The sequence below is a fragment of the Pterocles gutturalis genome, unplaced genomic scaffold, assembly GCF_000699245.1.
Source record: "Pterocles gutturalis isolate BGI_N339 unplaced genomic scaffold, ASM69924v1 scaffold45434, whole genome shotgun sequence".
Taxonomy (NCBI): domain Eukaryota; kingdom Metazoa; phylum Chordata; class Aves; order Pterocliformes; family Pteroclidae; genus Pterocles; species Pterocles gutturalis.
In genome coordinates, this window is record NW_010137561.1 from 29,939 (window position 1) to 44,022 (window position 14,084).

Below are 14,084 nucleotides of genomic sequence, written 5' to 3' on the forward strand. Positions count from 1 at the left end.
GTTGTTTTTCCCATTACAGAATAACATCCTTAGATAGTTTAAATAATTACTCACCTTCAAATAATTAAGAAAAATGGAAATTGAAGTGCAAATGAATTTAATAATTCAAATTCACATATAATGCCTGGTACTTTACTCTCTATTTGGAGCAGGTATACTACTCTAAAGATACACTTTAGAGTAGATATACCCTAAATATCCCTATTTCTTGTAAGAGAGTATTTTGATTACAAGGGAGTGTCAGGGTGTAAATTGGATCAATTCTTGTCTTAAAAAGCGGGTACAGGAAGAGCTGCAAAGTGATACAAATGTGTTGCCTATGTACAGGGACTGTTGGATGAAAGGGACCAGCTATCCAGAGAGGACATTACACTGTCTGCTTCCAGAATTCAGCCTGGGTGCTCTGCTGGTGACCCTTTCTCTCTCCAGCGACAACATAAGGAATGGGACTCCTGACTAAGCTCCTCTGGGTCACATGGAAGTTAGGAGTTTGAAATAGTTGTAAGGTAGATGTGGCTGTGAGTATGTGAACTAGATCTGCCCACCATGGTTGTGGCAGATGAGGGCTAGAAGCTTTGCACCACTTGGGTCCCTTGGATCCCCCCATCAACATAGGTCTCCCAGGCAAGTGGTGCACCCCTTGCTCATGGGTGCCATAGAAGGCAGATTTTGCCGTTTCCTGAACTGCTGCTGCCCCATTGTAAGATTGCCTCTTCTGTCATCAGCAGAAGCAGTGCTAGCTGCTGGGAACTTGGAAGTAATAGACAATTAATAAAATATCCAGAATTATAAATGAATCAAACTGTCATTCTCAAACGTTTTTATTAAACATTTTAAATTTCTGCTTGAGACAAATAGTATTGGGAGCTTTGTGCAACACAGTGGTATGTAAAGTAAAAATAATTTAATGTGCAGGAGAAGTCAATATTAAGTTACCCTTCATATTGGCCACCCAACCAGAGTGATTGCACATGGAGGAGTCATTTATGGCACATCAAACGCAGTGCATCCCCAGAGAACTGCAAGCCAGTTTCAAACAAGCTGGCTTCAAACCTAGAAAGAGGACAAATGATTTGACCTGATGCCCCAATCACTTGCCAATGTGGCTATTTTTCTTCTGGGATCCAAGCCATTAACTCTTCACAGTGCATTGCATGTTAAGTAAAAAAAATGTTTACCTGGAAACAACACATCGTTATCTTATGAAAATAAAATTCACTCTGGATTCTTTAAAAAATATATTTTTACTTTTCTCATTGACAAAGCATTCTTTCACATTTTTAAAAATGGTTTTATAGTGGATACTTTAAGTTTCCATTAACAGAAGTCTCAGATGTGGAGCTCATAAGGCCCATATGATCGTTTTTTTTATGACAGCAATTTCTGATGGCTTTGTAGATGGCAAAGGCAGGGATGACCAAACTAGGCACTCCAGCGAGGATTACAATAATAGCATACACCCAATTGGGATATTCAACCTTCTGTGTTTTGGGGAACTCCTCCTGAAAGAGCACACAATCAAGTTGCAGAAAGTGGTGAGGAGCAAATACCTGGGAACATGCACATGTTCAATAATTCAACAGATCAAAAATGTAATCAGAACAGTAGCTAGCCACAATGACACAATAATTCGCCAATTCCACAGCAGTTTCCAGCTCAAAGGTTTCCAGTTTCAGCTGTTTTGGACTATTTTTTTACTTAAAAGTGATGGAAAGAAGATGGTGTGAAAGAAGCAAGGGCCAGGAAGGGAGACTGGTGGGACAGCTCCTGATACACTTCCTGGCCACAAAGGCGTGTAGGACTCGGGCTCACAGGCCACCAGGGCTTGGTGGCCAAATGGCTTTTGGATAGGAAGTCTGAAATCAAAGCGTGCAGGAGGACTGAAACATTGTTAAGAAGCAAGTGCGATTGCTGAGGAGGAGAGAAGAAAGCAGTCCCATTTCCCCATCTTCCTTTCTCTCCTTTTCTGTCTCTATCTTATGAAAATAAAAATTAATCTTTACAAACTAAGTGTGCTGCATGACTGTTTCTGTTTTAAGGATGGTAACTGGTATAAGGCCAGAGAACAAATAGCAGAGCTAGACAGGCAGGGAAGAGATGGGGTGACAGCGAAAATTATGGGACCTGTATTTTTTCTAGTATGCCCTTCTCTGTACTACATACAGCTTTTTATTCTGCAAGAGGAGGAAAGGAAAAGTAGGTAACTTGTTGCCTAAGTTATAATTTAAATCATACCAATACATTTGGAAGAGGAAAAAAGAAATCTGGATATTAATATTAATTAATATTAGTTTCATCTGTCAGTGATGAGTAAGCAGCACTACTGCAGTTGTGCGATTTTGAATGCACACAGAAACAAGTGCAATATCAAAATGGCTTCACAGATTTGGTCTTTTGTCAACATGGGAAGGTTGTGACATTTCCAGTTCTACTATAATTCCTACTGGGGAACTGACATCTGTTTCAGTCTTGCCTGACAACTGGACAAATGTTTTGGTTTTGTCCACTTCCCAAAAGCTACTCAGGTGTCACTATATACCAGCTGCAGGCATCACTGCTGAATTTAGGACTTACTTTTCTAAGTGTTACTTTTTATTATTACTTCATGTCTTGTAGTGAGTTTTTTACTGGAAAACTCTTTTAGATGGGAGATGAATATAACTGACTATGACTCTTACATTAAAGAAGAATACATAAACTAATTCTAAATAAATATTTTTGTTTTATATACTTACATAGCTAGGGTCCCAAACACTGTAGAACAGTTCTTCATTGACTTTCACCACAAAATAAAAGAAGAAAATAACTAACATAATGAGAGGACTGACAACTCTCCAGGTAATCTGCCAGAAAATATTGGGCTTGTGTCCAATCATGAATTCAATATCTTTGTTAAACCTAGAAATCAAAACAGGAAGTTCAGGATGGTAAAAACTAGTCAGGATCAAAGGATGCCTGCTCATAAACAGGGACGTTCAAACTACGCCAGGACTTTGCTAACGTCAATGTGAAATGAGGGTTAGTAATAACATCAGGAGTTAGACCTAAGTAGTTCATATGAAGGCAGGTATCACTGTAACCACATTAGACATTTTTAAATCATAGTTCTCAAAAATATGTCAGGAAAATTATTTTTCTAAATGTACTTTCTTCAAGAAGTTGGTGAAGCATATGTGAAATAGCTTCAGCACAAAAGAGTCAATGCAGACAGACTTTCCCTATAACATATTGCAGTATAGTTTCAGGATTTCTTGTAAGCATCTCAGAGCTGCATAAATTAAAAGGAATGACACAATATTAAAAAAGAGCAAAAGGAAATTGGAGTAATTTTTTAAAATTATATTCTATACATAATGTTTGCATAATTCGGATTTCTACCAGTTTTCTCAGGTTGAGTACTGAAACAATATTTAACTTTACCCATTGTTAAGAACACCTTAAAATGTCTTATTTGGGTTATTCACAGAGTGTGCAGTGAACAATGGGCAAAATTTCTTCCACAAGAGGAAACAATCCCTGCATTGAGAGTGATACTGTCTGCATCAGTCCTGAATGAATTTTTGACCTCTACATGTGATGCAGCACCATGTGCACACACTTCTTAAAAAATAATTATTTTGGAAGTTTGGGGCTTCTTTTGTCAGTCCTCTTGTCTGGCTTTCCTGTGTATCCTGTGGGGATAAGTCTGAGGGGACTATTCAGTTGGTCCTACAGCTATGAATAACACACAGAATTCAGCTGAGTCTCAGTTACTACATAAATTTATTTCATCTTTTCATTCCTAACTTCTAAGATTTTGATATTATTCTTAAAATGGTATGGGGCCCCATGCTCCTACTGCAAAGCACATCCAGGTGTAGTTCACATGAGTGCCATGGATAACCCACAGTTTCTCCTTCAAGCAGGAGAGCCATCTTTTTACCAATGACCCTTTCTCAGAAAAAGGTCACAGAAACTCGTCTGGAGCAGATAACACCACCTTTGGGCAGCCCTGATAAGCTCTGTACTCAAAGAGGGCTACAGCAATGTGTACTAGCCAGGAACACAAAAGTATGGTGTGAAGTTCTTTTCTGAATCAATCCCCACCCCTCTATGGCCTCAGCCCATGTTTATGTCCTGGGAAGAGTTTTAATTTGACTTTGTAAAGCGTTCTGATATTTCAAAGGGAAGCCAAAGTGATCAGCACAGTCTTTTCTGTCCTTAAGCAATTAAAATAAACCTTCTTTCATTAGGATGCTCCCTCTGCTTGTCTAATTTACCTAAGTTGATTCACGCCTCCTCAGGTAAAACTCTAAGTATGGGAAGACAGGCCACTAGGGCATTCACCCCACGGCCAGGAGCAGCACAGCTGGAGGGTCTGGCATGGGTTCAAGTAAAACCTATGGGTGGCTGAAGTCCCCACACTCTTTTCATATTTCTTATGTGTTAATTATAAACAGAAAGATGGTTAAATTTGATTAATTTCATCTCTAGAAAGTTGATAGGATAATTACTCACTGCTACAACTGATAAAGTCTTGAATCTATCATCTAAGAGCATATCTCAGTAGCCTTGGATTTGCATCCTGTTGTAAAATAACACCTGCAGCCTGCCTGGAAATCCATGGTTTGGATAGTATAATTCCTGCGATATACCTCTGTTTTAAACTTTCAGCTCAGTGCCAGTGTGTGTGTACTTTGCTTCTGCTAATTAAATATTTGATGCAATTATCCTGAAGAGGATTTCTTGCAAATGCTGCCATATTTAAAATGTAAATGTGCTATAGCGGCATTTTCTAACTGTTGCCGTGCATTCTGATGTTTACTTTAATAAAGAATTATTTGTACTTCTATTATTATACTGTAGGGCACTTGCTAATGCCTAATATTTCCTTGCAATATCTTAGCAATGTGTTTATTTTATTTCATTGTTATGGAGCATTATCTTTTATAACTTATTTTTGGTGTAAATCTTTCATGTACAAATAAAAATCCCCCCCACACACTGTTAACAAAGCATCTTTTCTTTTTGTTGAGAACTATTTTAGAATCTTAAATCATACAAGCAAGGCTAAACTACAGTTGCATAATCTCCGTGATTTCTATAACAGAAATGATACACATTGAGATGTAGCAAGATTGCAGCTACACAACTAATCAATTTATGCACTAGTTTCTAGTAATGTTCAACTTGGATTTCATACCTGTCTATTCCATAAATGTAGACAACTGAAAACATCTCAAAAAACGCAATTATTAGAAGGGGAATAGAGCCAGCAAAACTATCAAATAGAGACAGCCAGTAATTACCAGACCTCAGCACAAAAATAAAAGCAATCAAGTAAGACACCACACAAATGAAACCTGTGAAAAAAACAAACAACAGCACATTTAGGCAAAGAAAGCAAAAAAAAAAAAAAAAACCACCCCCAAAAAAAAAACAAACCAACCCCCCAAACACCCTAAGAAATCTTCCCAGTAGCTAGAAAGCTTTATAAGTAACTTTTAATTCAGTTGCAGCCTGAAGGTAACCACTTTATTTTTTAATGGTACTCTGACAAGGCCAGCTTTTATTCTGGTAAAATGGCAAAACTCTCCCAACATTGCACAGGTGGGAGATGCTGCAAACACAACAGGAGAAGGCTAAGGAGAGAAAACAGGTTTTCTTCCTTCTTGTCAGTGGGATAATGTTGCACTGAGAGAAATCGTGCCTGGGTGCATCATAGAACCATAGAATGGTTTGGGTTGGAAGGGACCTTAAAGATCATCCAGTTCCAAACCCCTGCCATGGGCAGGGACACCCTCCACTAGACCAGGTTGCTCAAAGCCTCATCCAGCCTGGCCTTGAACACCTCCAGGGATGGGGCATCCACAACTCATGAAGGACTCAGCTCCTCCATCTTCCCGACAGAGGAGATGATAACCACCATGAGCAGGCTGACGGGCAAGCCATGGGGTAAACGGCTCTCTGCAGGCTCAGAAGGAACCTCAGAGGAGCTGACCTGCTGGGGGACACGAGAAAACCTTCAGCAGATTACCTAGGAGTCTTAGGACCATGCCAGATCAGAAAGCAAGTGGGTGGTGGGTCGATTTTTCAGCATGTAAACTATTCCCTGGGGTCAGGGGAGGTCACTTGTCTCTAAAAAGGCACTTACCAGTAACAAGTTCCTTTGGTACTTTGGGGGGTATAAGCTTAAGATCTTCTAAAGGTACAAGCACACCTTCCGTATTTCCAAACATGGATGACAAACCCAAGCAGAAGAGCATGATGAAGAAGAGGATGGACCATAAAGGTGAGACAGGCATTTTGGTGATAGCTTCAGTGAAGACAATAAAGGCTAGACCAGTTCCTTCGACTCCCTGTGGGAGATTTCAGAAGCTCCAAGATGAGGCTCATTAACATCACGCAGCACTTACATTTACATTGGAATCATTAGGCTTGGTGTATGCTACATCATACCACAATAATTATGCTTTTTGTTTCCACAAAGACCTCCTAATGAAGCAATATATTTACTGTTATTATAATGCAAACTTAGTTCATGGGATTTTATGGACACCTGTTTTCATCTGTAATTGATGACTTTTTGAACCAAAAAAAAAGGTGCATGAATTTAATTATTTTTTTAACTTTTTTCATCCCAGTGTCAAGGTCCACTCTTTCTGTGTTGTGACACACTCATACTAATTGGGACGAGGCTTGTTCCAATTGCTTCCTTGCTTTGGGAGTCTCTTCCCTAGTCACCTTGTCCCACCACAGCTGCAACCAGCCAGCTCCAGAGAAATACCTGCCGCTATTTTGACAGCTACAAGAGGCTAGCCTAGAACACTTGTGGGTTTAGCTACTAGTCTGACAGATTGCCAGTACTTTTCAGGGTAACTAAACAGTTTATCTCTTAAAAAGCAGAATGGGGAAAACAAAAGTAATTCTTCAGTCCACAGGCATTCCAAGACAATTGCAGTCCATCAGTGGAAATATTAAAAAACCAACAACCTCAGAAGAAAAAGTATTAGGCAATTAAAAAATTATTATGAGTTTCTACCATATTTATGACGTTGATATGAGTCAGGGTGTTAAACTTACATCATTCAGGAAACTTTCCAGATTACAGGATTCAAACTTCAGGCTCGCAAAAATTGTTGGATCAGTCATGTTACACAGCTGCTGCCATTGTTCAAAGTTATCTTGGGTTACATTACCTTCTGGCAAATCAAATGCATTCGTCAGAGTAAGAATATTTCTGAAAAAGTGAAACACAAGTACTTTGAAATTGTTTATTTGTAAGCATCCTCAGGATTAATTTTCATCATCAAGCAAGTTATTAAGACCACAATGTCTTTTATAAAGATACAAAGGAAGCAATGTTTCTGTTGCTCAAGATCAGATTTTGAAATTGGGAAGTCCAGCCCTTTTGTGCATGGGCAATTCTTTCTTCTTCCAAGGTGAGTCTGACACTGTCTTTTACAGCACAGGTGGCAGCTAAATGGATCAGCAATGCTAGGGACCTGTGCAGAAGTTAAGTGCCCATCTTTACACAGCAGACTGGGCACCAGTTCCCAAACTAGAAAGCTTCTGGGAATGTGTAAGGTGTCTGCAGTTATGTATCATGCACTTTTACAACTGAATATGGAGGAACTTGACTGGAACTCACAGGGTCTGTCAGCCCTCGTTAGAAGGGAGTCTGAATTGCTCCAGTAAAATTAGGTACCTCTGATGACACCTCAGAATTTCAGCTCTCCAGGAGGCAACCTAGATACAGAGCTGACACAGGGACCAGGGTACATTACATTCATGCCATATGTCAGCTCTGCAGGCATCGATTGTTGGGAGTTCTTCACTTTTTGGGTTTTTTTTTTTTTTTTGCAAAGTTTCTTGACAATTTTCTTGACCATTTTCCAGTGGTTGGTAGAGCTTCATGTAAATGGCATTAAAATGAGAAGAATTTAATGAATTATCCAATTTGGGTAATTTCCCAAGGTAGTACAGAGAGTCACTAGCAGTACCTGAGATGCCTACACTGTGATCCAGCTGTGGCTAGGACTCCGCAGGACTGTCAGAATGGCCTGGTCATGGGGAGTTTTCTTAAAATGGACCGTGCTCTCAGTGGCTCACTGCAAGTGATTTTCAAGGCAGAACCACATAGTTTGGCCCCTATGTCAGAAGACCTTTGAGGATTTGACATCAGCCATAGTAGAATTAGCAGCAGCAGCAGCCTAGTAGCCGGGTTTTTCTGTTTGTTTTCAAAGTATGCAATGTAAAATCCAATTTTTCACAGAACCTTATCCAGTTAAGTATTTACATTCTTTCAGAATGTGTTTCACAACCATTGTTGCAAACGATTAATTTTTCACATTTACCTCTAAAACTATAGATACTCTAGAATGTTTAAGTGAAATAATATATCACACACTGAATCAACCCTTATGTAAATAGAAAGTATTACATAAACTGCAGTTATATTTGAAAGAAGTGATTGAAAAAAATTTCAAACATGGAATATTCTCTTCCTCTCTTGTTACTTTTTGAAAACATCAGGGGATAATGTAAAATACAGTTGCTTATGCAACATCTATGTAGGAAATAAGGTGGCTCAAATAATTATCACTCCCTATGGGGCTGATATTGCATGATTTAAATCTTTTGAAGTAATGAGTGGTCTGATACCATGTGGGTTAGAAGCTGTAATTGTTCAGAAACGATAAAGCCAACACCATCAGGCTGAAAAAGCTGCCTCAATCAACAAAACACCTGCATATTCTGTGGCTTTTTTTCCCAATAACTTACCTGTCAAAACAGTCATCATATCTTTCTGTGGCTCTGAATCCAATTATGGAATATGTGACGGTTGCTGCATAGACAGATGTGAAACCATTGACCACTGAAATAATCAGAGCATCTCTCTCACAGTTATTGCTGCAATTCAAAGAAAAGAAGCAATGGATTTCAAACACATTCGCAAAATCAATACTAAAAACTGGCTGTTAAGACTAACAAAAAAGCAGTCTACAGACACTTAGGTACATCACTATGCTCTCTAAGAGTATATAAATGCAGATCTTAAAGATAGATTTAGTGAATTGCAACGTGGTGCCTCAAGCAATTTAATAGCTATGTTTTGGGGTTTTTCCCCCAAATAATCCTATTTGTAAGGAATAACAGCCTGAGTTGCTTCTGCATCTGGCTCATGGAAAGTAGAACAAGAGGGGCAAAATGTATGTCTCCTCCTGGGAACAGCTTTGTTTGATTGTTGGACAAAAGATGGTTCAAAATGCCCTCAAGTTTTGGAAATATGATGGAACATTACGCAGGTAAGTTTGACAGACAAGCTGGTCCCTTGTGAAAGTTCAGCTGCTTGGTAGAGACCTCTCTGCTGTGGGCACTTCTTCCCAGGGAATCTGTGCTAAGATGGAAAATTTTCAGAGCCAGAAGGAGACTTTCACATGAGAGAGAAGATAAAGAATCAATATTAAATTAATTATTGGTTTTATGAGAAGGCTGTAAAGCTCTAGCTATTGTATTTCTCTTGGGCAAGAGAGGACTATTGAGATTAACTTGATGTTGTCATATTTAATTTTCTGATCACCTTCAAGAGGAGAAGACAGACAAGCCTGTCCAGCCAAGACCTGCAACACTGTGACCTTCCCTCATTTATAGCATTGCAAATAGGTCTCTATTTTGGGCGGAAGGCACTGAATGAAAATTCCTTGCTGTACTCTTGTGTCAGTTTTTTTCACTGTAATAGGAGATTCTCAATGACAGGCTTGATAAAAATATTTCTTCCCTTCAGAGAAAGTAAGATGCTCAAGCTCCTCCTTGTTAGGAATGAGTGAATACCCAATGGCGTTGAAACCTCATGGTATTTCCTGAGGTGCTCACGCTCCCAAACCATCTGGAACCAGAGTCACTCATGAACTTTTGAAAAACATCTGAAATCAAGAGTGGTGGCAGGGAACTACATCAGTGACTGAAATGCTGGTGTGGTCGAAACTGAGTCAAAACTGAAACACAAATTTCTGAATGCATTACCAAAACAGATAACCAAAACTTAATTTGGAGATATTTATCAAAAATATTAGGTTCAAAGAATGATGCACAGTTTGTCTTTCAAGAGGACAGGGCTGACAGACTGGAAGGCACCAAGAGGTCCCATATTTTGGGAGGGTGAGTATAGAATATAGCACCATGTTGTAATTTGCTGACTGGGTCATTCCCTGGGTGACGGGAGTTTGTACTCTATCTCTTCCCTGACCCCATCGCCTATATAAAGGAAGGAACTCAATTTTAATTTCAAAACTCCTAGATGTATCTTCTAATCTCTAAGCTAAAGATTTAAACTGTGGTCTGTAAATACCTTTGAAATGTGTGTACCATCACCCAGCTCCAACAGTGTAGAGACAAAGGGCAGCACCATGAGCCGAGCACTCCTGCAAAGGAAGCTCCTGCTCATCAGCTGCTTGTAGGTGATGGCCAGTCCCCTTCTCTCTAGTCTGTGCCACCACATCTTTCTGCAGGAAGTCAGCCAGCACTGGGATCTGAAATCTTGGCTTGGGAGAGACAGGATCAGGCAGAGATCTGCCTTACATGGCTCAGGGGATTTTGTCCTGATCCCAAGTAGTTACTGTGTAACAACAGCACAGACGTGGACATGCTTCACTTGCAAGAATGAAATATTCATATAAAATTTGTCTTTTGCCTGGCTACTTACTGAATAGAGTTGTAACTGGAGAATGAAATGAGGCCTCCAAAGGCCAGGGAGAAAGAGTAAAACACCTGAGCACCCGCGTCCAGCCACGTCACTGGGTTAGCCAGCTCGGTAACCTGGGGCATCAGACATACAGCTTTAAGCATATGCAACATTGCTCTTTAGTCTGAATATGAGGGATTTAAAGCAATAATTAGAACAAGAACATTAACCATGTAGAACTCACCATTTTTGAAGAATGTTAACAAATAGGTCAATACGTTTGTCAAACTTACTTTCTTCTTGAAAAGAAAACCTATCTGTAGGTTTTCTACAAGCATTTTGAAAATTGATAAACAAATTAGTTTCCATAGCTGACAGCTGCCATGCCTGTTTCCAGAAAAGGTGTTTATTATTTAGCATTAATAATGACTATTCAGAGGTCTTCTCATGGAAAATGAAACACTTCTAAATTTTGTTTAAAAGCTGTTTTATAGTTAAACCATTCTTTTAGGTCTTTTGTCCATACAGCCATACTGATTAGATGGGTTCTACTCCCAACTGCACCATTTGTGCTTTAAAGTTAGACTTGCCTTAACTAGAATACAGGAAAATAAAACAGGCTCCCTTATGGTCACCACATTGCGTGTCTCTGTGATGGTCCTTTAATTTTTAATAACAGATTTTGAAGGGGTGTGGAGAGGGGGGAGAGAGAGAGAGAACGTGTGCATATATTTTACATCCGATGTAAAGGATTCACCTCCCAGAATCAAGATTTTAAAGGTGTCTGAGGGATAGTTAAAAAAAAGCACCAATGGAGGAGACTAATTTTCAATTAGTTGTTAATTACATAAAGTTTCACTAAGGGACAAACAATGTAGTGACTTACATTAGGGGTGAAGAGATACACAATTCCATTGGTTGATCCTTTCAGCGTCAAGCCACGGATTAGAAAAATGGTAAGCACAATGTACGGAAGAGTTGATGTTACGTACACAGCCTGTACGAGAAGCATGCAAATAAAACACTTAAATAAAACAGAAAACTTAAATAAAAATAGCACTGCAGGGAAGAAAAGAGAGGAATAAACAAGGTACTCTGACTAACAAACAATAATGGAAAGTTTCAAACGAGTCACAACTAACATACTACAGAAAACTATGTTCAAGACAAACCATATGTGCAGTATATTTAGATAATAAGCATTTTTACAGTTATAGTGCTCTATTTAAGGCAAATTGTTGTTGTCGAAATTCAACTCAGATCATTCAAAAGCAGCACAAAAAATAATCTACTCCCTGGAATCAGGTTGATGCTGCTGATGCAAGGATGGGCTCTTAGGGCTTCTGTGGGCAGCAGAATATTGATCAGTCTTTTAGAGAGATAATATTAAGGACTAGCACAAACCCAAATAAATCTGTACATGTAAGTTTTGAAGAGAACGGCCATAGCAAAAGGACAGAGTCCCTCCATTGTGCATTAAAGGTTAATATTAATGTTAAGGTGGTAATACCTAAAGAATGTTTTACTAGGACCTATAAGGACAAGGAAGCTGAATTGCTCATAAAAATCTCCACATAAATCAAATCAAAATTCCATTTCATTCAGCTTCCTTCTACAAAAAGCAGCCCCAGTGATGACACATGAAGTTTTACACACGCTTTTACTCAAGAAACAGGCAGTTTCTCTGGCATGATCAAGTCTCTTATGAACAAGAAATCACAACAGCATAAAGAATATAATCTCATAAAAGACCAAAATAGAGTACCTTTCCTGTTGTTTCGATTCCTCTGATTACGCACACGTACAGTACACCCCATGCACATGTTAAACATAAAAAAAGCCACCACTGTATAGTGCCTGAATCGTCAATGGAAGTGGAGATGTTTAAAGTTTCTCTGTACCAGAAATAATCTACAGGAGAGCTCTTGGCGCACTCTTCTATGTAATCTGTAACCACAAAACGGTTGTCATTCTGTACATCTCTTATCTACTTGAAAAAAAGGAAGTTAAATAATAAACACCAGTATTGCAAATTATACCACCTAATGCCAGTGAATTTGTTGTTGGCAAACTTCAGATTCTTAGAGTCTGGTTTTGTGGAAAAATGAGAGATTTAAGAGAATTGTTTAGCAGGAATTTAAACACAGATTTTATTGTTATTTCTACTAATTCAACCATGCAGATAAAATTTTGAAGGTCACTCAGAGACTCTAATATCTTTATAATTTTCCTCTTTTCCTATGAAAATATGAGGTTAGAAGCCTCTTCTGACCAAGAAAGCGCAGAGAGGATTTCTGAGCATAAATGTATGTACATCACATGAAAAAATATTTTTTTACTAGAAGAAAAGCAGTTAGGTAGATGTTTTTGATGATTGTACACTTCCTACCTCATCTTGAAAAAAAACCAAAACTAACAGCTTTGGGCTTTCCACACACATTCTCTCTTTCTTGCCTGATGGAGTGTGGGTGCCTGCCCGCAGCTTCCTGCAGCCAGGCGGCTCTTCCCCTCCCATGCTGCCTTCACATCAGCAATATTTGGTCTTTCTGTTTCATGGGGCATCGTTCAAGGTCTTGTCAGCTCAAGTTGGATTGTCAGCTCCTTGCAATGCGCTGACCTGTGCAGTACTCTCTCCTGACCTGCCCGTATATGAGACTTTTTATAGTTATTATGGGAGAAGAGGAGCAAAGCTCTCTGAAGAGCTGTTCACAAACCAAGCAGAAAAACCTGCTTCATACAGTTTCATGTAGGGCTGACTATGGAAAACAAAGCTGCTGTCACCAAGCAGTCTCCAAGGGGCTATAGACTGTTGTCACATTTGTCACATTGGGAGATACAAGTGGTTCATACGGATTATGCATCTCCTTTTTTTTTTTTTTTTTTTTTTTTTTTTTTTTTCAGTGTGTTAATAGAGGGCTGTTGATGAAGAGATGGATGAAACAGATTGCCTAAATCTGGAAAATGTTAATGTTTATGCTAGACTGGCACTTTCTGAATATTATGTATGTGAACACATCTGTCATAATCAGCCCTGAAGTTTCATATAAAAAGTCAAAGTTTGTCTCAAAGATTAAGCATTGATCACATTTTATATAATGTAAATTTTTACAAAACACAAGTATTAAACCAGCACAATGTTCCTGACAGGACTGCCATGCTTTGCTGCTGTTTTACAGAAAGAAGTCCAGTTAGGCTAATTGCTAAAAACAGAAAAATGTACTGCACAAAAAAATAAAATGCTTCATAAAATATACCTGTTCTGTTGTCATTGAGAGGACACCTACTCCAAGGCAGGGGCTCTTGGAAGGAGTTGAAGAAATACCACATTACCAAAGCAATAATAGTATTATAATATAAACCCACCAGGAAGGACACAAACATTGCAGCTATGCCTAAAAAAAAAATAAAAATATATATATAT

General features: G+C 38.8%; 1 protein-coding gene across 1 annotated transcript; it reads right to left on the minus strand.

Moving 5' to 3' along the window:
- Positions 1 to 1,264: 1,264 nt before the first annotated feature.
- On the minus strand, positions 1,265 to 14,053 carry SLC6A19 (solute carrier family 6 (neutral amino acid transporter), member 19; the record flags this gene model as incomplete). The annotated part of the gene is made up of 10 exons (XM_010082642.1): positions 1,265 to 1,502; positions 2,736 to 2,898; positions 5,183 to 5,342; positions 6,134 to 6,338; positions 7,063 to 7,219; positions 8,764 to 8,892; positions 10,685 to 10,797; positions 11,550 to 11,660; positions 12,429 to 12,610; positions 13,918 to 14,053. Coding segments are annotated over 10 exons (1,566 nt in total), but the record flags the coding sequence as incomplete, so codon positions are not given.
- Between the last annotated feature and the right edge of the window lie 31 nt (positions 14,054 to 14,084).